Source organism: Pinus tabuliformis, chromosome 5_1, assembly GCF_031772625.1.
Source record: "Pinus tabuliformis cultivar Carrire ecotype Pingquan chromosome 5_1, CPIR1, whole genome shotgun sequence".
NCBI classification, from domain to species: Eukaryota; Viridiplantae; Streptophyta; class Pinopsida; order Pinales; family Pinaceae; genus Pinus; species Pinus tabuliformis.
The window spans coordinates 984,154,247-984,177,914 of NC_142305.1; the positions used below are offsets into that span (position 1 = coordinate 984,154,247).

Below are 23,668 nucleotides of genomic sequence, written 5' to 3' on the forward strand. Positions count from 1 at the left end.
ACCCCAAATCAACACCAAATACCTCAGTTGAGCTCCTCATTCCTCGCTGCACATGCCCAGAGTGCAGAAAGTCGACAGCAAAATTGACTGCGCACGTGAGGGATGTAGAAGAGGGTCAGGCGTGTGAGTCCTCGCTGATACCATCAAGTATCACTCGTCTATGTCCCCGTTGATCCTAGGTGAACTATGCCCAAAGGTATGCCCGGTGTTTCTGTCCGAGTGTCTCCTTGGAGGCAACATTCCAAGACCTCGTTGTGCAACACTATACACCCCTGCATACCACCGATCATCCCAGTGCTCCGGGACATGCCACTGTACACAACGGCCTACCCCTGTACACCGTTGGATACCCTCGGCTACGGCTGTGCCATCTTGTACTGGCCTAGGTCTCACATGTGTCACTGTACCCCTCACTCCCCACATGTACTCAATGCAATGTGAGGCACTCCCACTCCACAACGCAGTCCAACATACTATGAAACACCACCCTGCATCTCCATGCTCCTCTGCAGGCCCCTGCTCCTCGCTCCATAGCCCCGCACACCACTGGATGCTATGGCCTAACGTTGGGTCTATATGCATCAGACTACATCCCTCTACATAACATTGGACGCTATGACATAACTCTATGTAGTCCTGTGTAACACTGCCCACTATCATACCACTCTGTAACATACAATATCCTGCATGGGCCAAAATATCCACCTTTTGCTAGTACGCCCTCCATGATGTGGGCTACAACCCCCCATCTGCTCTGAAAGACCTGAGCGGCCCGACTCCCCACATGCTAATGGAAATGACACTACTGCGCCTATCCTCAATAGTCCTTGCATCCCATATGCTAGTAAGAGAGCACTCTCTCCATACAATGCCCTGTCTGATAGCCTGTCGATGCCACCTCCTCTTACCAGCTCCTGCCAGAGTAAGCTAGTCATCATGTGACTCCACACACCGTCAATATGCCAAAACAACTTATGAAATCTGTCTACTCGCTTGTCAAACCATCCTGTCTTTAGTGTTGACTGGGGTTCTGATGGAGATCTGAAAATGTGGGTGCACTCAAGCGTCAAATCCATCCCGTAGCTACTATCATTACCTACTAGCTCTATGATGTGATGGAAAATCCCACTTGGATCCCAAAAATAGTCTGGCCCTCGAGTCCCTCATGGTAATGACATGTGGCCATGGATGTATCCAACTGCCTAACCTGCTCCATCGAGTACTAGCTCAGTACCTCTTACCATCCAATCCCAAAGGAGAGGTCGAATGTGTAATCCTTTGTGGAAGGAACAAGCCCTCCAAACTGATGTTGTATCATGCTCAGCTTAGTCCTGCTAACCTGTCCACCCTATCGGGTACGTTTAGACAACTCGGCCTCCCTCAATCCAATGCATAAGGGTGGATTGATAACACTATAGACCCCAAAAGTGGGCCTCTGAAGTGAACTGTGCTGAAAACCCAACTCATGACCTCTATGCTGCCCCTCATCAATGGCTAGCACAAGGGATGGTTGCACATCCTCCTCCATCACGGGCTCAACATGAGCCTTCAACTGCTCCTCCATAGACAACACAATATGCGCAATATGCTCACCAATCAGCTGTAGACGACTGTCATCTGGCAACTCCGTCATAGATATGGAGGCCTCTGTACCTATCGGCTCCTCAACAACAATGGAGGTGTCTTCCGGCACCTCACTAACCTGTGGTGCGTTGTTATCACCTAAGAACTCAGTCACAACCTCGAACACCTCATCAATGGGTGTATACTCAACTATCTCTTTTCCAACCATGGCCCCTTCAACTACTCTTTCATATTTTTTCTTAATACTTCTCATCATCCCTGCAAAATCCCACTGAATCTCCATTTGTTTGTGCATACCCCTTAGTTCACAGGATTTCCCAAAAAGAGAGGGATGCTTGAATGCCATGACCTAATGATTGGTTGCCCTCCAGTTTTCCCCCAATAACTCCACATCAATTGCAATCATGTCCGGATTCCCAACTGAGGATTGAATCAACTTCTTCTCCATATCAATCATCATTTGTTGTATCCTCACCACATCATTCCAGGTGACCGCCATGTTGTTTGATTCTAAACTTTCCCACACACTGAGCCAACATTATGGCTTTGATTCCACTGTAATGATCCCAAATAGGAATGTAAGTGATATACAAAGCATGCAAACAATCCAGAAATAAAAAAAATGAAATAGACATTAAGCACCCAAGGAAACACTGGAAATAGAGAACTTCTGAGCCATTTTATTACTTCTTCAGGAGCAAATACAATAATAAAATAGAATGGTGCACCTAGAATTGTCTCAATGGACAAGCATGACAAAACCCAGGTGAGAAAGTGCTGAACTGAAGGCTGCTACAACTGCTACACCAAACTGAACTGTGGTATGCCAGAAAATGCTCTGTCTGTTGATTTCAAAGGGCTGAAATCACTGCTTCCCGTGCTCAAAAAATTATGAGATTTCAGCTCGTTGCTCCATGGCTTAAACCCAGAAAAACCCACGAAGGAATTGGCCAAATGTTGACCTCGGAATTTTGGCCCAACTTCCCCTTAGCTCTAGTTGCTGGCTAAGTTAAGACCCGCGTTTGACCTTGTTGACCACTACGTGTCAATGACCCATAGCAATAAACCCCCTTTTTTCGCAAAAGGGATAGCACCTGATTGATGTGTCCGTGCTGCCCAACGATCATTATCAACCGATCATAATGTTATAATGTAAACCCATTCTGCATGTATATGATGTAAATAATCTCAACAGATCCGTGTCATGTATGTAATTGCCTAGGTAAACCTTCTTTTCTGGTGACGATTTACATTCTCGGAGGTTTTTTGTCTCACCGGTCCATTCTCGAATGGTCGACAGAGTTTTCCTTCAGTCTCACCCCAAAGCAGGATTGTATCTTGTCACTGGGAGTTTAGGCGAGTCCTAGTGTTATAGATCGAGTCTACATAAAAGTGATTTGGGAATAATCCTAACTATTTGGTTAGGTTATTTTATTACAAATTTGCTTGGCCTGCTGGATTATATTTGTGTTGCAGAAATGGCTAGTCTGTGAGGGTCTATTACATATGGGTTTTCCCCCTTATGATCTAAAATATATGAAAATTATGATGTAAAGTGTCTTGAGGGTTGAAAAAATAATTTATCCCTTCATAGGTTAATTAATTAAAATTTCTGGCAAAAAATTAATTAAAATCCTAAGCCATAAATTTAAATAATTTTAGGTTCTAGGTAAATTTAAATTCTCCAAAGGCAAAATTCGTCGGTCCTTAAAATTCAAATTTTAAAAGGTTCTGGGATTAAGGTAAATTAATTATTTTGCTAAATTTTAAGCCTTTGGTCTCTCGGGTTAAGTCAAAGTCAAATTTTTGAGGAAATTAACTCAAAATTTTTATTTTTGAGTTAATTAAAATACATTTAATTGAAAAATTCGAATTTTCTCAAGAATTTAGTATTTCGACGAATGAGATTAAAAGAAATTTTAAACCTCATCAACGGTTGAGATTGCATTGACAAGGATCACTCGAACTAGTCGTTGGAAGATTTATTTTTAAATAGGAGGCCATTTGTCAGTTGATCCATCTAATCTTTGAGTCGTGTGCTAAGTGAAAAGCTCTCTTGTAATCTTTTTTCTGAATAATAAAGAAATACTTTGGTGTTAATTTTTGTAGGTGTTACTCTTCATGGAAATACTGTAAGATGTGTCGTTTTCCATGGATAATTTTTTTAGCCATTGATAATAGTTTCTGAAGAGTGATTTGAGTACAAGTATCTTGCTCAGTCACTGGGGTTTAAGTAATAATTTAATTTTTTTATGTAATAGCAGTTATCTTTATTTATCTGAATTTTATTATTATTTTCTCACTCTATTTTGATGGTTGAATTGAGTTTTGCAGGAAAGTCTTGATTTTTAGATCCTTGGGCGTTAAGGAAGTTTCTGGTTGGACCAACCGACTCCCAATCCGTGTTTTCTGAAGAGCCCAGCTTAGTTCGATCCCGGGCTTATCATAAGATTTTTATTGGTGATGCATGATGGATTTTGAGTTAAGCACCTCTTTTAAAATTTAAAAATTTAAACTTTTTATGTGTGAAATTGATGAATCTGGCTGTTGAGAGCCTTAGATTATCAGATCTGGGAGCGGAGTTGGACTCACACTTGCTAGATCTGATAGATTTGCCATTCTTGTGCATAGATCTGTAAAGTTTTTGGATTTTCTAACTTGGGTTTCTGGGGTTTTCTTTTTTTTTGTATATTTGGGTTCTGGGTGTTTTTGTTTTCAGGTACATGTTACAGATCTGAAGGTGAAGTTTGATTTGAAGCCAAATCTAGGCCCTGGAGGGTAAGATCTGGCCTCAAAATTATTTTTGTGGGGGGTTTGTCAAGATTTTTGTAGTCCAAGGTTTTTTTTTTATAATTATTATTTTTTTATTTTTTAAATCTGGATATAATTTAATTTTTAAACAAAGATATATCAACTTAATCAAAAATTTCTAGGTTTTATTGGGCCACCACTTTCCATTTTGTCTACTGCCTGGGGTTTTTGTTTTGCATTTTTGCTATAAAGATTTTGATTTTTTTTACTGCCTTTCACTGCCCCAATCACCAGCAAGTATTTTCGAGTTTCTAACCTGCAAATATGTAGCTAAACCCTCCTATTTTCCGCTGCTCTGATCCCTTGCCTTGACCTGCAACAGATCTCGCCCTCCATCAATCCGCAACACCCTCCGCCTTCCTGTACGTAGAGCTATAGATTTGTTGTCCTCTACCTGCATTCGTGGCTCTCTCTCTCCCGTAGCTCTCCCTCTATCGTTGCCTTAGCTTCGTTGCTAGCTCTTCATTGAGCCTCCTCATCCTCCCTCGATGCTGCCATCCACAACCTCTTCATCGCTACTAACCTAGCTCACAGCTACAACTCCATCCATTTCCCTCGACTTGCAAGCTTCTTTCCTGCATCCTTTCGTTTGTGTCGCAGTCCTCTAACCTGCTCAACGAACCTTGCTCCCCGCCGTCGACCTGCACTCATAAAAAATCGTGATTTCATTTTTGGCTTTTGCTTGTGTGTTAGTAGGTTTAGATAGGGTAGATTAGATTTAGTTCTTTCTTTTCTTTTAATTTTCGATTTCATTTAAATGAACTTTAGCTAGATTTCATTAAAATTTCAAAATAAAATAAAAATAGTTCGATTTGGTTTTTATTTTGATATTTTAATTTGATTTCATTCCACCCCTTTTCTTTTGTAATTTATGATTTTAATTTTGATTCAAAAAACATTAAAAAAATTCCAAAACGCTAAAACTAAAAATAAAACTAAAGAATAAAAGGGCTTCATTTCCATTTTTATTGTGACTTTGAAACTTTCTAAAAAAAAAAAAAATTTAAATCAAAAGTAATTTTTCGCATTAAAAGATTTTAATTTTTTTATGTGGCCTCTGGCCCATTAAAAAAATTTAAAAATTTATTAAATCCTTTTGATTTATTTTGGTCACTTTAAAAAGTCTTAATTGATCATTTACTGTATTAAGTCTTGCTTCATAAAACTTAGCACATTGAAAATTTTTCCTAAGGACTAATTAAATTGTCAATCTATAGTTCCTTCTTGGTGTTCTTTTGTGTGATAAGGGTAAAATCTAAAGAAAACTTTGTGGTATTAAACAATTTAACTTCTCCATAGTTAAACATACTTAAATTTTTATTATCTAAAGATTGACTACAAGAAAAGTGGTAAATTTTCGCAGATTTGGGTCACTAAGCATAAATCATTTTAATTCTAGGATTGTGAATTGATTAGCATTTAAATTTAATGATTTTTGAAAGTATTTGGTTCTCTAGAAATTTAACTGCTAGAATATTTTGCATCTATTGAAATTGATCGTCATTGCTTGAATTATTTGATGTGTGTTCCATGTTAGATATTTTGCGAATATTTTCAAGTGATTGTTAAAGTATTTAGTCGTGGAATTGTAATAGATTGCATGTCTTTGTTTCCTAAGATGAGTATTATTTTTGAGCATCTATTGACGTTGATATTAAATTGCAAAGAAGTTTTTGTTTTCTTTGAGCTATAATTTTATCAGAAAGATTTGAAATAAGCTTGTGGTTTAATTGTAATATCTTCAGGAGTTTATGTTTTAAGTCTTCATCCAGTAAAGTGAACATTTCATTTTAGTAATTGAGGGTTTTTGTGACACAAGTGTTTCTAATCTTCGAGTCTAACTTCATCTCATCCTCTGGTGCATTTGCATATAAGTTAGTTTTGCATAAATAAAATTTACTTCCAAGCATAAGCTTGGTCGATAGAGAGATAGGTATCCTTTCATCTTTGCTTGAGAAGCCTACTTTTAATAATACTTAAAATGGTGACCTTGCAGTCGTCAGAGCCAGAGCTCTCTGCAGCGCCGGAGGCACCAGGTATGCTAGATTTTCAGGAGAGGTATCGTTAATCACACCCTAGTGTGATTCTCCTTATCTTTTCTCTGCCAATTACTACGAAATTAGGTTCAACACAGAAAGGATTGAAGGATTCACATTTAAATAGGCAATGGCATTTCACTAAAATTAACCAAGATTCTTGCATCTCACATTAGCTGTAGGATTTGCATTTCATATAAGATAGTCATTCATCTAAACAACAGTTGCTAATTGATTACTTGATCTTAATTTCCCTAGCAAGATCGTTGACTCCATAAGGCACTGGTATCAATCGTTTAATATCTAATCAAATCCTATAAGTCTTGCTAAATCTTAATCAAGTACTTGATCGCTTCACTGTGTCTCCCAAACTGGTTGGTTCCCAACTAGTTCTTCTTCATTCCATTTTTCCATAGGGTCTACCCCCCTTAGCCTACTGTAGGGAGGCAACTTAAACAGAGAGATTGGGGATTAGGGTGACAACCCCCGATTTGAGCCGTTGTCATGGTGCCTAGACATTCTGTGTGAGAACAGACCCCTTAGATCTACCCAGAAAATTCTATAAAATTAGGAGTGTGATCCTTGCCCAAAACCTAGAAAAACCCAAAAAGGGTTTCCCTTGGTTCCAACCTTCAAAAATTGACCTTTCATAGCTTGACCCTCTTCTAATTTCAAATTTTGTTACTGTAACTAATCCTCTCAATCTCTGCTCTCCCAACTCCAACAATCCTCCTCAAATGGCCCTCCAGGTGATCTCCTACTTCTCTCGGCCAGCTCCAACTCTATAATTCCTTCCTCCAACTCCCATGTGAGCCTAGTGATGGCTGTCTGCGCAGGCCCAGGTAACTGTAAATCCCACTGCTGGGATACTGGCTCCAAACTTGCAAGAAAGGCTGACCCTTTGCTGCTCTCCCAATCCTCTAATTCACTCGGCAAATGCTTGATCACTGATACCTACAAAATCGCCCTGCGTATTCTCCAGCTAGCCAGAAATATGCACTCCCTGTTGTGGCTGAATGGTAGTGCTGTAACACACTCCCGGAACTCCTGATATACTTATGGAACATCCTCTCTAGGACGGGCACGGATGGTCCCCCGAAGTAGAGGTTGAATCTCCCGCTTGAGAGATTCGTGGCTAAACAACCGGTTGACTCAGCTAAACATCAGAGCGAATAGTCAATTTATTTTGATTGCAAGGTATAAGAATGAATCCAAAATGAGAGCTGCTCCCTCCTTATAACTCCTTAGGCCTCCCTAGCCTCATGTGGGCCCCTCCATCCACCTATTCGACTTTCCCTCCAAGTTATTCGAATGGGCCAATTCGAACTCCCATGTGGGTGGCCCCTACATTCCACTAGCAACCAAATAAAGTCGAATTGCCTCCTAAGTCCCTAAGTCGAAAATGATAGGTTCTCTTCCTTAGCCAAAATCGTGCAAAATTGTGTAGCAACACCCTGTTACAAATGTGTTTGAGAGGGGACATGACATCCTGGCTGATCCAGCCACTGAATGACTTACCCCTTGTTGCCTTAGCGCAATCACTGCGTTAGGCTAGCGTCACAACGTCTAGGGACAACGCCACTCCCTATACTAATCAATTTGCCTCCCAAGAACTTCGATTTTCACCACCTAGTCTCACACCTTGACTTTTGGCTTCTAATATCGATTCCTCTAGCAAATTGTCGGACCTCCTCAAGGCTTCTATGCTGCATCTGCGTCAGCGTACGCTGGCCAGCTTAGCCACTGCGCTGCCTCTCTGAGATCTCTTTTTGCCTTCTCTGCTAAGTATTCCTGGATAAGGAGAAATCTCCAACCGAAACTACCCTTGCCCCTCATTGCAAAAGATCACTTCGAAATTCTTTCCGGCAGCTGCTCTGCCTTAGAAAATCGATCTTCTGATTTTCACTCTATGTGTTCTCCAAGTGCCCATTGATGTCCTTCTTATAATCCTCCAGTTGAGAACCAATGACCCAGATTAGATTCTAATCAATGGCTCAGATCATTTCGACTCGATTTCCGTCTTCTTCTAGAAGTCCACCCACAGTTAGATGAACACCCTTTAATTATTTCAATTTCCTAAGTTTAGACTTAGGCACCCATTAATAATAATTAATTAATTTAATAAAACTGTCTCCGGATGGAATTTTCAAAAATGATTTCTGAGTGTTGACCACTACGTGTCAACTTCCCATAGCAGTACACCCTCTTTTTTCGCAAAAGGGATAGCACTTCATCGACATGTCCGTGCCATTTGACAGTCATCGTCAACTTGATCAATTTATGTTGTAAACCCAGTCTGCATGTGTGAATTGTAAATAATCTTAGCAGAGTTGAGTCATGTGTGTAAATTGCCTAGGTGGGCCTAATTTTCTAGTGATAATCTACGTTTCGGAAGGTTTTTTGTCTCACCGATCCATGATCGGCAGAGTTTTCCTTCAGCCTAACCCCAAAGCCGGAATGGATTTTGTCATTAGAATCTTAGGAGAATCCTAGTGTGTTAATCTGCTAGATTATAGTTGTGTCGCAGGACTGGATGGTTTATGAGGGTCTATATCAAATGGGTTTTCCCCCTTGAGATGTAAAATTGTAAAAGTCATGATGTAAAGTGTCTTGAGGGTTAGAAAATGTTTTAATCCCCTCATAAGTCCTAAGTCCTAGGTGATTTTTCCAAAGGCTAAGTTCGAGGATCCATTTAAAAATAAATTAAAAATTAAAAATTAAAAAAAAAATTGAAAAGATAAAAAACAATAAAAAAGGAATATATATATAAAAAAAATAAAAAATAATAATAATAATAATAAAAATTAATAATAATAATAATAATAAAATAATAAAATAAAGAAAAAACTTTAAAATAATAAAATAATAATATTTTTGAGTAAATAAATGCAGAATTTCAATTTTTAATGCATTAAAAGATTCGACGGATGAGATTAAGAGATATCTTGATCCTCATCGACGGTCGAGATCATTTTGATGTGGTTCACTCGAACTAGCCATTGGGAATTTTTCCTTTAAATAGGGTGCTAGGGGTCATTTGAGATCAGATTGGATCTGTGAGTCTTGTGCTGAAGAAGCTTTCTTGTAAACTTTTTTCTGGTGCTAATAAAGAAAGACTTTGGGGTTGAAATCTTGCTGGTGTTACTCTCTTGAAGTGCTGTGAGATATTTTATTTTCTGCATATTTTGATTTTCAGCCATTAGTAACAGCTTATTGTAGAGTATTGTTGAACACAGGTATCTTGTTCACTTGCTAGGGTTTGAATGGTATTAGAATTTCTGAAGTAATGGCAGGTATCTCCATTGCATTTGAGATCTAGTACTGTTTTTCTCTCTTTATTGATGGTTGAAGTGAGTTGTGCAGGAAACCCTTATTGAAGAAGATTAGTGGGCGTTTGGGGAAGTTCTCGGCTGAACCAGCCAACTCCCGCAAGCATTCTCTTGCAGAGCCCAACGAGTTTCGATCCTGGGTTTATCATTTAAGTTTGTTTTCTGATTTGCATGAGAGATTTCTGAAGTATTTCATAGTAAATCTGGAATTATGATAATATCTCCATAGATTATTGACAAATCTGGCTGCTAAAGAGCTTTAGATCTATAAATTCGTAGCTGGTTTGTAGGGTTTCATTTTTAATCCTTGCATATATTTTTTGGGTTTTTGTTTTCCATTTGCAGGTTGCAGGTCTGAGATAAAATCTTGTGGGAAAATTAGTTTTTGCAGGGTCTCTGTTTTTGCTGTCCAAGAGTTTCAAATTTCAGTTGTTTTCAGATCTGGAGGGTTTCAATTGTATTGCAGGAAGAAATTTCTCGAAAATTTTTGTGACTTGGGCAAAGCCCTTGCCGCTTGGCTAACTGCCTATACACTGCTGCCATCCGCAGCTTTGCTCCCTTCCCTGCCTTCAGCGATCCCTTACTCTAAATTTGCCATCACTTCCCTCATCTCCACCTGCAAATACAAAGAAACCTGCAAACACAAAAAAAAAGGCCGACACTCTCATCCGCTGCAATCCATTCCATCTTCACGCAGCCGACCCCACGCTAACTTGCAATCTTGTCGCTGCCTACAGTTTTCTGCCGCCAATCCACCTGCAAAACACATCAAACTTGTTCACCCTTCCACGCTGTTCTTCCCACCTTGCGTTTCCCTTACTGCTGCACATCCTCACGCTGCCTCATCCGCACTTGCTCATTGCCAAACCTGTAAATGTCCATCGTTATAACTCTGCAGCGTCCAGCATCCACGCGATTTCATTCTTCACGCCGCATTCCATTGTTCAGCTCCATTTGCAAACAAAACGTTGCAATCCCCGCCGTCACAGCTCTTGCGTGATTCTCACCAGCGTACCTGCAAATAACAGTAATACACTTCTGATTTTCTTTTCTTTGTTAAGTATGCGTATAATTAGTTTAGCGTATTCCCTTTTTTACGGCTAGTTCATTTTTTTTATTTTTTATTTTCATTTAGTGTTAGATATACATGTTTTAATTTTTGTTAAATTAATATGATATTCAAGATTCATTTAGAAATTTCGATTTGGTTCAGATTTTGATTTTAGTTAAGTTAGATTTTATTTATGTCTGGCTTTTGATTAATTTAGTTTCAGGTTAGCCTTTTTTTTTTGTATGTGTTAATATATAAAGATTTGAAAAAAAAAAATTTGATTTTCATTTGAGTTAGTTTAGTTTAATATTTGTTTTTTCTTAGTTAGGCTTTTAGTTATGACCATTAGAATTTTTTTTTAAGTTTAGTTTCATTTTGATTTTAACATAAATAAAAAATCTCATAAAAAATATAAAAAGGTTTAATCTTTAGTTTTTATTTAGTTTAGGTTTAGTTATATTTTTGTTTAGCTTCTTTTTTTTTTTTTTTAATTTAGGTTTCATTATTTTTTTTTTAAATTTTTGTTTTCATTTAAAAATATAAAAAATATAAAAATTAAAAAATGCCATAAAAGGTTTCTTTTTTAGATTTAAGTTTTAGACTTTATATTGTTTTATAGATTAGGTGTTAGTTTAGATTTAATTAGTTTTGTTTGGTTTGAATTTTGACTTCAACAAATAACATTTAAAAAAAAAAATTATATATATAATAAAAAATAAAAAATAAAAAATATATATATATATATATATATAAATTAAAAAATATTTTGAAAAAGCTTAGCTAAAAATTGAAAATCATTTTGGTGTCTTTTTGTGGTATTTTTCTATAGCTAAATGCACTTAAATGTTTATTTACGAGTTAGCTATATGAATGTGATCTCTGGTTAACATTTGGAGTTACGTGGTTGTTTAAAGCATTTATCTTTCGAAATTTTAATTGCTGGAATATCGTTATTGAGTTTTAATCGCTGGATCACTATTAAAGCATTGTGCGTTTATCGAATATCTTGCATTGCTTGAGTTATCTGATGGTAAATGATTGTTAATGAGTTCATCTTTCCGCAGCATTCGATAGATAATCATTCAGCCATTAACTCTATAAGGCACTGGTCTATTAACTTAATAAAATCAACTAAGTGTTTGTTTTCTCTCATGTCTCCCAACCCAACTGGTCCACAATTGGTCATCCATTGTTCCATAGGGTCTACCCCCCTTAGTCGCGGGAGACAGGCTTAAACGGAGAGATCGGGGATCAGGGTGACAGCCCCCGGTCTGAGCGTTGTCGTGACAATCTGTGCGACAACACTGAGTATTGGAGAATGCATGTGTCTAAGCCTCCCTGCAAATTTTGCGACTTAGAGCAGATCCGATGCTACTAGAAATCAACATTGGGCACACTGTTTTCTCACTTGGGACTTGTCTAGCTTGCTTTTGCAAGCCCAAGTGTATCTACTCTATGCTTATATTGTACTCTCCTTGATTTATAATAAAATGGCTCAGCTTGGCACACTTTTTCGCGAATTTCTGGTTGTCTAACTGCATGTGTGAAATTGTGTTGCATGTGATGTTTTTGTTTGATTATCACTATTAATTTTCTCTTAGGAATATTATAGTGGTATCAAAACTATAATCTTGGCTCAGCTTGTGGGAACCCTTCATTCTATGACACCAAAGGACAAACATAATATCACTTATAGGAGACAAAGGTACAAAAGCAGGGAAAGAGAGCTACAGATTACTCCGGACCCAGAAACCCTTGAGCAGGAGGTTGAGAAACCAAACATGGGGGATAATCTTAATGACAAAGATAAGAGAGATGAGGAGTTTGCCCAAAGCCTCTTGAAGGCTATCAAGGATTTGGCCAAGGGTATTGATGAGTTGAGACAACAAAATAGCAATAATAACAAGGGTAAGGGCATCCAGGGAGACAACCAGCTGGGAGAGGGTTTAGGTACCTCAAACCATCAGGGGCAGTCGAGTCATCAGGTCAGAGACCCACACAATACGCCTCACAACTACAACGCACCATCTAGATCGACTATCCCTACGTTTCTAGCATTTGGCATTGGAGGGCAGTAAGGGCAGGAAGATATGCCCATGGCATACTACTTTTTGGAGTACTAGTTGTATGGGGCTGATTTTAGAGAGGCCATCACCTTCAAATACTTCTACCAACTCAAGAATAACAACACGAGGAAGGAGCTGAGTGGGGGAGCTTATACACATGGCACTGATCTACAACACATGGTGGGGAGGTTATTCTTTCCAACTTTTGATGGCTCTTCTAAGAGCTCAGCCAGGGCGTGGGTTGAGAAGCTGGATGTCTATTTCCAGCTTAATTAGATGACAGAGATGGAGGCAATCAAGATTGCCACTTTGCACTTGGAGGGAGAGGCTCATAATTGGTGGTTCCATGGACTGGCTACTTTGGGGCATGCAGGTATTACTACCTATGAGGAGTTCACACAGAGGGTGTTGGAGCGTTTTGAGAGGAGAGACCCTGAGGAGCACTTCGGAGAGCTAACGCAGCTCAAGCAGACCAGTAGTGCCGAGACATATATCTTTGAGTTTTTGAGGATATTGGTGATGGTGTCAGATTTATCGGAGGCCAAGAAACTTTTCTTGTTTGTGGAGGGGTTAGCAGAGCCACTGAGAGGCTTGGTGAGAGCCAACAAGCCCACCACTTTGCAGGATGCAGTGGGCAGAGCCCAGGATTTGCAGGATGGGCTTCCCAGGACCAGAGCGCTGGTACCTACCGGACCCGTTTTCTAGTAGAGGGGTAGAGACACTAGACCTCCACCACAGTGTGAGACACTCACACGTGGGGGGTTCGATGAGGAGACTAGGAGGGACCTCCGGCGGAGGAAGCTATGCTTCACCTGCCAGGAGCCTTGGGCCCTGTTGCACCCATTTTGTCACAACTGAAAGGAAGCAGTGGTACAAATTTTTTCAAAGTTCAGAATCATTTGCTAGCAAATTGTTGTATCATTGTAAACCCAAATTCTACAAGTTTTTAATGTAAATGATGTTAGTATGATCGTTTAATTATATAACAACACCTAGGTAAGCCTTTGATTTTGGCGATGAATTTCATCCTAGGAGGATTTTTAACCTCACCGCATTATGTGTGTTTGTAAACATGGATAATCGGCAGAGTTTTTCTTCCAGCTTAAAACCCAAAGCTAGGGTGGAATTCTTTGACAAGGTCTTAGGTGAGTCCTAGTGTTATATCGAGTCTTTGTAAAAGTGGTTTGAGAATAATTTAAGCTATTTGGTTAAATTATTTTATTGCAAATCACTTGGTCTACTAGATCATATTGTTTCACAAAATTGGGTAATTATTTGAGGGTTTATATGTAAAGAGGTATTTCCCCTTTGAGGGTTGAATTTGTAATTATCTGATGTAAAAATATTTTAGTGAATGACTTCTCATACGTAGACACCATGGTTAAAATATTTGAGATTGGAAAAAATAATGAATTCCCTCTAATGTCAATTAATTATTTTTTTTGGCAAAAATAAAATAAAATTATGAGCTAGAAGATTAATTAATTTAGAGTCAAAAAATTAATTCTAGAAAAATTAATTTCTCCAAGTGGAAAATGGCCAAAAAATTCGTGGGTCAAAAAGAAGTCAATTTTTGAAGGTCCGCCACCATGGAAAAATGGATATTTTAAGAAAAATTCAACGCTTGGACCTTGGTGGTAAACTCAACGTGAATTTTTTGAAGAAATTAATCAAAAAAATTAATTTTTGGATTAATAAAAAAAGGTTTTTATGAGAAATTCGAAAATTTCTTAAAAATAAGTATTTTCGGCGACAAAGATTAAAAGATGATCAAATATTTATCAACGGTCGAGGTTATTTTAATAGGGATCAAGCCAACTAGCCGTTAGTTTCCACTTGGAGGATTTATCTATAAATTACATGCCATTTTGCTCCTCAAGTCATGATGAAAATCCTGACTCTGGTCTATGTAATTTTGTAACGCTGGTGTTCCATTTCATCCACTGGGAACGTTTGAAATATCATAATAAAAAGACTTTGGGGTTCAGTTCATGGTGTTCTTTGTCCGATGATCTGTGGTACGTGTTGCTTATGTGCTTTCCTATATCGTGCTTAAATTTTTATAAACTTGTGTATTCATTTGTCAGTGATAAGAACATTCTATTGGTAGATTTTGGGTCTATCTTAAGTGATCTTATTCACCATATGTTTAACAAGTTTGCTTGAAGAAATATATAGAGTTTGCAGGTACACCGACCCTTGGGCTCCAAGTTCACAGACTTTGGAGGAGAGCCGACCTTGTTTGGGCTCTGGGTATTTTTGTATGGTTTTCGTTTTCTTACTTCACTAAGGCTATGGGAAATACCATAACTTTCAAAACACATTTGATCTATTGTCAGTATTCATCGTTTAAAAAAAATATTTCTCAAAAATATTTTATTTTCACAAGCATTGTATATTTGTATATATCTTGTAAATATATTTTTGTAAAATACTTTCTTGTAAAATATTTTTCTAACTCTTGTTTTGTTGAACTCGGGTTTGGGATTTATTTTTTAAATTTTGTATATATTGGGGTTTTAGGTATTTTCATTTTCATTTGTGTAGGTGAGATTCAAGCTATTCAAGAAGATTTGCTGGGGTTTTGAGCTAGATCTAGGCCCTTGAGGATAAAATCTAGTCTCTATTGTATTTGCTGGGCCAACATTGAAGAATTTTGCAGAGAAATTGGACAAATTTGAAATATGAAGTGGAATAAAAATGTGTGAGGGTTTGCAAAATTTTTAGGGCCTAAAGGTCCAACGTCAAGCCCTAAACTCTAGCCACTGTCTTGTTTGGCCTAGCCACAGCCCTAAAAGGGCCACGACCTCCTTGGTTTACCCTTGCCGTGAGCCAAAAAAGGCCTTAAGTCTCTTCAAGTTGGATGAAAACCCGTTTCGGGCTTGCCATGGGCCTCTTTAGGCCCTTTTGGTCTGGCCGCAGGCCTTAACGACCCTCCTAGCCCCCTTGGCCTGCCTTATCCTCCCTCATTCTCCCTCCGCTCCCCCTTCTCTCCGTCTCAGCTAGCCTCCAACCCTTAGTCGCAGGTCTGTTGGCCTTGTCTTCCCTTGCGGTAACCCTCGTTGGGCCTTCCCTTGCCCTATCGAAGGCCTTTGAGGCCTCTTCCCTCTCATCTATGGCCTCCTAAGGCTTTGATCCTTCCATCTCTGCCCTTGTTGCCCTATTTAGTCATTTGCATTGGGATATTGAGCTAATTCATTGTGGTTGCAGCGGTTTTCAAGTGATTTTCTTATCTAATGTTGGTGGTTGCAGCTAGATGTTTCATTGGAGGAATCGTGGGCAAGTTTCTAGTCATTTGCATGGCCTCAAGGCCTAAGCGGTTTGACCTCAAAACCCTTTATCTCTTCACTATTTTCTTACAGCTAGTTAATAATTGGATAACAGTGGTAAAGAACTCATCTAATTGGCACAAAATCACCTAACAAGTCATCTAAGAAAATTAACAATTTATTGCATAAGTTGGGCATCTATTTTTGGGCTTGCTTTCATGAAAAATTGATGACTGTCATGTTTTTTGGGACTGCATACTAAAGTCTGAAATATAACAGTGACATAAGCATCTCTTCATGGTTTGCATCCTCATCTAAAGTGCTTTTATTTGGTCAAGTAAAAGAGATAACTCTTTGGGATGGTTTTGACACATTTGGCATTGATTAGCTCATTGCTCTCATAGTGTACTTACTGCTGTCATAAAGTTTACTTGTTGCTCATTGGATGTGATTGGGACATAAGTAACATAAAGCCTTCATTTGGTTATGTGCAATCGATAATAAATTGCTCATTGTGGAAAGGAATTGCTTACATTGTTTAATGTGCTGTTGTGAACAAGATTGCTAGCATCTAACATTGTGTTTTCTTGTGAGCTCCTTGATCTCTAAAGTTTCAATTTTGCAATTAATAAACTCACTCTCTAAAGCACTTAAACTTGGTCTCAAAGGTTGATGGTTAACTTGTCATTTGACTAGAGCATATTGGCAATTTTTTCTTTCATGTTAGCAATTGGATTGGTGTGTCATTGGCATTGTGGTAACTCCTTGTCATAATCTAAATAGCTGGTTGGTTTAAGGAACACTAAGCATGAAGTCATCAATCTCTTGAGAAATCTTGTTAATTATCTAATTGTCCTAATTGGCATGGTGAAATCTTGTTGACATAACTCAAGAAGTGCTAATTTATAGTATTAATAATCTTATAATTGATATTGGAATTGTCTTGTTAACAAAACTTGGAAGACTTCTAAGTGTCTAAAGCACATTAATCATCTTGAGCAATTGAGTAACATACCTTTGAGTAGATCTGTGTTGTGTGTAACTCTTTGTGTGATAACAATTATGCACAAACGAGAGGTCGAAGAGTTTTAGGTTGGACGCTCTGAGCTTGCGGCGGCAGTGTCAGCCCTCTGGGTGCCTCGGAGGGCTCTGTTGCCCTCATTCTGCTGATAGGCTTTCTTTTGTTCCGTGTTGAGCTGCGCGGCGCTTCGTTTGGATCTTGCGTCGATTTGGGGTGGCGCGACGCGCAGAGTTGGCCCCCTCTCTTGGCTGAGCGCGACGCTCTGAACCTTCACGGAGCCCTGGTCTTCAGCGCAGCGTTTTGGCCCTCTGATTTTTGGATTTGCAGGGGTGCTATCTTGTGGGGTATGGGTTGAGTTCTGCTGCGACTCAGCTGCCGCCATGGGTGATCTCGGGGGTGAGGAGCCCTCTCCCACTCCTCCGCTCTCGTCTGAAGAAGCTTTCCGCCGCCTGTTATCACAGAAAGGGAAGAAGGGACCGATCCCTGAGGTCCCAAAGTTCATTAAAAAACTTGAGGAAATCCCTGAGATCGCTCTGCAAGAAAAACAACCGATTAAAATAGCCCTTGCCCTTGTTGACATAGGGCTGGTTGGGCAATTTATGGGTCGATGGCCTTCTACCAAAACCACTGATGATTGGATTCAGCGCAACTGGAGACCACAACTGAAAGATAATGTGATCTGCTATGCGGTTGGCAGAGGCTTTTTCATTTTCGAATTCACCTCCAAAGAAGACCGAGATCTGGTATTCAGAAATGGTCCGTATTTCATGGGAAATCAGGGTCTGTATCTCAATAAGTGGACCCCTGACTTCGATCCTTCAGTTGATGTCCCGAAGGAGGTCCCAGTCTAGGTTCGTCTCCCCAACCTCCCAATCCATTGCTGGAGCTTTCAATCTTTGCAAATAATTGGGAATGGTCTGGGCAGATTCATCGACAAAGCAGATAATAAGGGCCAATACACCTGTGCTAGAATCTGTGTGGAAGTCGACTTAGAAGCTGGGTTACCTGAGGCGGTTAAACTTACAGTGGGAGAATGGCAACACTATAAAAAATTGGACTACGAGCAACTGCCTTTCAAATGCAGAACCTGTCATGAACACGGAAACTTCCAACGGAATTGTCCTAAAGCCCCACCAGGGACTAAGGAGGACGAAGAAGGGTGGAAAGAAATCAAAAGAGGCAAGGCTATTCCAAGGTCGACTGAGAAGAAAAATGCTGGGCCAGTGGGGAAGCCTCAGACCAAGCCAAAGGCCAATGAAGCTCCAAAGGTTGGCTCCTCCTCAGGTGGGAACGCAGAAACCATCAGGGCTCAAGAAGAACCGGAAGACTTGTTGAAGAACGCAATAGAAAATGATACTGAAACAAACACCCTCCCAGCAGATAGAGGCAATGAAAGAAATGCAGATAAAGAAGAGCATATCAGCCTGGCCTCCGAAACTGATGAAGAATCATAAGAAAGAGTCTATGAATCAGATAGCTCGCAAGTCACCCCTATCAAATCGGCCAGGGGTCGAAAATCCAAGAAGAAACAGAGAGAGGAGAAAACTTATCTGGATGTTCTCCAAGGCTCCCAGAAAACGCTCAAGGGAATGATGAATACAAGATCCGGGCGCAAGCATGGCACAACTCCAAAAGGAGCCACTACCTCCCAAGCCAATAAATAATGAAATACGTCTCCTGGAATTGCAGAGGAAGGCAGTAGATTGAAAGAAGATGCCTTGAAAGATATAGTGAGAATGTATTCGCCTGAAATCCTACTCATCCAGGAGACAAAGTTGGAGGAACTTCTCCTCCTCCATGCTAGCAAATCCTTCTGGCGTAAAGGACATGGGAGTGCTGTCAGTGCGAGAGGCGCCTCCGGAGGAATCGGTTCCTTCTGGGATAGCTCTCTCTATGACCTGATTCAGAAAGATTGCTCTCCCCACTGGCTTTTCACGAAGCTCCTCCATAAAGACTCTGGCCAACAAGTAAGTATGTTCAATATATATGCTCCAGTCCTTCCATTTGAGAAAAAATCATGTTGGGATTCGATTTTGTCCTATCTTTCATTGCACAATCTAGAAAACATTATTATTGCTGGAGATATGAATGTCACTCTAGCTGTAAATGAGAAAAAGGGTGGCTCCCCAGTCAGGGATCCAGCTAGAGAGTGGGTTGAAGACCTTATGTTGGGTTGGGAGCTGGAGGATATCAAGCCCACATCTGGGAAGTTCACCTGGTCCAACAAAAGGGTTGGCCCCAGCCATATTGTTGCTCGATTGGACAGATTTCTTGTCCAATCCTCTTTCCTGACCAGCGGTCTAATGGCCTCTTCCAAAATTCTGTCAAATAGTACCTCTGATCACAAGCCCATTCTCCTTGATCTTTCCATGGATGAAAACCTTGGCCCTATTCCCTTTAGATTCAGCCCATTGTGGCTTCAGCATGATGGCTTCCAAGAGGTGGTTTCAGAGGCTTGGAACAGGCATGTTCATGGTTCCCCTTTCTATGTGTGGGAAGAAAAAATGAGGGGGCTAAAAAGAAGGCTCAAGGAGTGGGCTAGAAAGTTGAAATCTCCCACCTCCAAAAGAAAGGAGGCCCTGGACAGTCTTGCTGCCCACCAATTAACTTTGGAAAATACTGCTGTCTCCCACGACCTCCTTCAAATAGAAGTTGATCTGCAAAAAGAACTCCACAAAGCAAGTAGGGAAGAAGAAGAGTACTGGAGACAGAAATCCAGAACTCTTTGGTTACAGGCTGGGGACAAAAATTCTAGCTTCTTCCACAAACAAGCTGAAGCACGCAAGCACTTCAAAACTGTAAAAGAAATTCACCATCAAAACGCAGTGATCAAGGATTTTGAAGGCATAAAGAGGGTTGCCCACTCTTTCTTCTTAGATCTCTACTCTGCCCCCGATGATCCTCCCATTGATCCTCATGCCTATCCAATGGACTTAATTCCCCAATGTGTCCAAGAATCTGACAATTCTATGCTGACTGCTCCAATCAGCATGAATGAACTTAAATTTGCCCTGGATAGTATGGAACTCGATAAAGCTCCTGGCCTGGATGGGTTCCCTATCAGATTCTATCTATCCTGTTGGGCCACAATCAAAAATGACTTGTTGAGAATGGTCAGGAAATCTCAATCTTGTGCCAAGATCGGAGGCGGCATCAACTCAGCATTTCTTGCCTTGATTCCAAAAGAGAAAGGCGCATCCGATTTCAGCAGATTCAGGCCAATCTCTTTGTGTAACTCTAGTTACAAGTTGATCACCAAAATTATAGCCAATCGCCTTAAGAAGATTCTGCCGTCCATTATCCCTGAAAACCAAGGAGGATTCATCAAAGGGAGAAAAATACTGGACAATATTGTGCTGGTGCAAGAAGCAATCCATTCAAGCTATCACCAAAAGGAGAAAGCTATGGTGATTAAACAGGATCTGGCAAATGCCTTTGATAGGGTGAGACATGATTTCCTGTTTATTGTGATGACGAAAATGGGCTTCTCTTCAGCCATCATTAATTGGGTTAAAGCCTGCATTGCCTCTCCTTGGATAGCGTCGTTGGTCAATGGTTGACCTTCAGATTTTTTCCAAGCCTTTAGGGGCCTTAGACAAGGTTACTCCTTGTCCCCGCTTCTTTATGCTATTCAAGCCACAGTGCTTAGTTTCCAGCTCGAATATGGTCAACAAACTCAAACCCTCCCTAGCCTTCGTATGGCTAGGAATGTCAAAGACATAAACCATGCTCAATTTGCTGATGACACTTTATTGCTTGGTGGGGCAAGCATAAACTCTGCAAGATACTTCAAGAAGGAGCTGGATAATTATAGAGAGGTCTCGGGCAGCAAGATCAACTACCTAAAAAGCACAATCTATGGCTGGAACTGCTCGGTCAAGGAATTATCAGAAATTGCAAGGTTTCTTGATATGGAAGGATCCTGGGCGTGGGACTCTTTTAAATATCTGGGGATCCCAATCTTCAAGGCCATTCCTAAAGTAGCCCACTGGATACCCCTGCTGGACAAGCTTAAACTGAAAATCCATGCCTGGGGAGCCTCTTGGCTGAACAACGCTGGAAAGGTCATTCTGATGAAAGCTGTTCTCTCAAGTATGCCGTTATATCAGCATTCCATCCTCCTTGCCCCTAAAACCTTCATAAGCAAAATGGAAGCTCTTTTGAGGCGTTTTCTGTGGGAAGGGGGAAAAAATAATGAAAGAAGGCTTCACCTAGTTAAATGGGATACTATTAAAAAGCCATTTATGGAAGGAGGTCTCCAAATGCGCGATCTAGCTGCCCAGAATCTGGCCTTGGGAGCCAAGCTGCTCTGGAACATTGTCTCTGGAAATTTAAGTTGGAGCAAGAAGGTCCTGTGGAAAAAATATTTTCATGGGCAGCGCCTTAGATGCTTGGACCAGCCACCTAGAACTTCCAAAGGTTCTCCTGTTTTTAAACTCTGTCTCAAAGCCTTGGAGCACTTCAACCATAATCTGTTCCGGATCCCAGGTAATGGGAAAAAAATAAGAATCTGGGATGATCCAATTCTTGGTGATCAACCTTTGAATCAGATGGAAGATCTCACCAATATCAAAGCCTGGCTACAGGCCCGCAATTTAAATACCCATTGGGACATCTCCACCTGGTCGGAGGATACTACCTGTCTATGGAACAACTGGCACCTGGGGGAGATTCCTCAGTGGCTGGAAGGTGAAGCCTCGATTCTGCTGGATAGGCTCCAAGGGAAATCCCCTTTAAGAGCTTCTACTAAGGACAAACGAGGGTGGGGATCACGTTCTGGTGCATATTCAGCTTCTGAAGGTTACAAAAGTTTGATGGCCTTTCCGAATGTTCCTCCGGATCCTGCTCAATGGAAATTTATTTGGGCATTCCCCTCTCTCCCCAAAGTTGATTTCTTCTGCTGGACTTTAGCGCACAACAACATCCTCACTAGAGATAATCTCCATAGGCGTGGTATGGAAGGTCCTTCCATGTGCACCCTTTGTATGTCGGATGATGAAACCGCTGATCATATGTTCTTAAAATGCCCCTTTTCTCAAGAAGTCCGGAAGGGTGTCCTGCTGCTAGATTCTGACAAAATAGAGCTCCCAGGGAACATCCCAAATCTTATTCAAAACTGGGTCACTTTATCTCCGTTCGATCTCTCCAAAAAACATCTTCTCAAAACTTGTTGGATGTGGATTCCCAAATTTGTTTGCTGGAAGCTGTGGCTGGAAAGGAACAACAGATCATTCAGGAATGAAAGCTGCAATCCGACAAGAGTCATCAATAAAGTCAAAGCTTTTTTGGGGGAATCTCTAGCAGCCAATACTATCATAAAGAATGGAAAAGAGTTGGATAGAGAGGAGGATCTCTGGTTGAAAGGGCTGTTCCCAAATCATAAGGATCGTTCCCCTCCTCCTGCTATTGCCCACTCCAACTGGGAAATTCGGCTGGGAGAGCAGGAGTTCATTAAGTGGAGGTCGGCTCTGAATGAACATTGTCTATTTTTTGACAGGGCCTCTAAAGGCAATCCTGGTATCGCTGGAGGCGGTGGGGTTCTCTTGGGTCCTGATGGTTCAATTGTGCTTCCTTTTGCCTGGGGTCTGGGCAAGGAAACTAATAACAGAGCGGAGGCTCTAGCTCTGTGGCAGGGTCTGAATCAAGTGATTAAAGGTAACTCCCTCTCCATATCTGTCTTCGGGGACTCCAGGCTCATTATCCAGGCGTTGAACACTCATAAGAATCCTACTAAGCTCCAATTATCCACCATCCTCAGGAAAATCAGGTTTATATTGCCAAAATTTCTCAAAATCTCTTTCTTTCGTATCCCCAGGAAGTTAAATTCCCAAGCAGACAAGGAAGCCAATCTAGGCTCTCTTCGGAGTAAAAGATCTCTTTCAGTGAATCACGCTGACTCAATCTGCAATATCCCTTAAGACCTGTGATTTTTGGGCCTCTCCTCCCTCTAGGTTCTACTCTGTTTCCAAGCCTCGCCCATCTTTCTCCCTGTCTGATCCGACTCATTTTCTTTTGAAAGACCAGTTGCTAATGATCTTGGCTCCTTCTGTAACGATGCAGCCTGACCTCTATCCCCAAATCTTCGAGCTATGCCCTTCCCCTGTTTTCCCTGCTGTTTCCCTTTGCAATCCAATGAAAGGGCTGGGCGATCATCGCGCGTGGTGGTAGCTCAGTCATGCTGCGGTCTCTAGGTTACATTCCAGGGAGGCTCCTGTCTCCTCTCTGCCTAAATTTCGGGCTGTCTGCTAACACAGAAGAAAAATCAAATTGCCCATTCTTCACAAAATTCAATTCAATCGTCTCTGTGGCATATACTCAGGTTTCTCTATTCGATTTCTTTCCAGCGTTTCTTCCGGCCAAGGAATCATTGTTAACAAAATCTCCATGTTAGGCGATCTCAGTTCCTGCAACAAGTATTCTTGTCGCAATAGAAGAATCCTGCTCTGCGCTCTTAGCCAGAGCAGTAATGTAACAGCTCACGGCTGCTGTTTTGGCACCGCT

At 40.5% G+C, this 23,668-nt stretch overlaps 1 protein-coding gene across 3 annotated transcripts in view; it reads left to right on the forward strand.

Annotated features, from left to right (window-relative positions):
• Nucleotides 1-23,668, forward strand: part of LOC149168030 (protein N-terminal asparagine amidohydrolase family protein) — a 463,798-nt gene that overhangs the window by 199,313 nt on the left and 240,817 nt on the right. Inside the window, exon 8 of one of the 3 annotated variants that reach the window (XM_089433302.1) lies at nt 3,919-4,091. The exons of the other annotated variants lie outside the window; for them this stretch is intronic. Coding sequence (XP_089289428.1) covers nt 3,919-3,997 — 79 coding nt within the window. The 3' untranslated portion in view covers nt 3,998-4,091. Of the gene's footprint in view, nt 1-3,918; nt 4,092-23,668 lie in introns of those variants that run through there. 3 annotated transcript variants of the gene reach the window in all.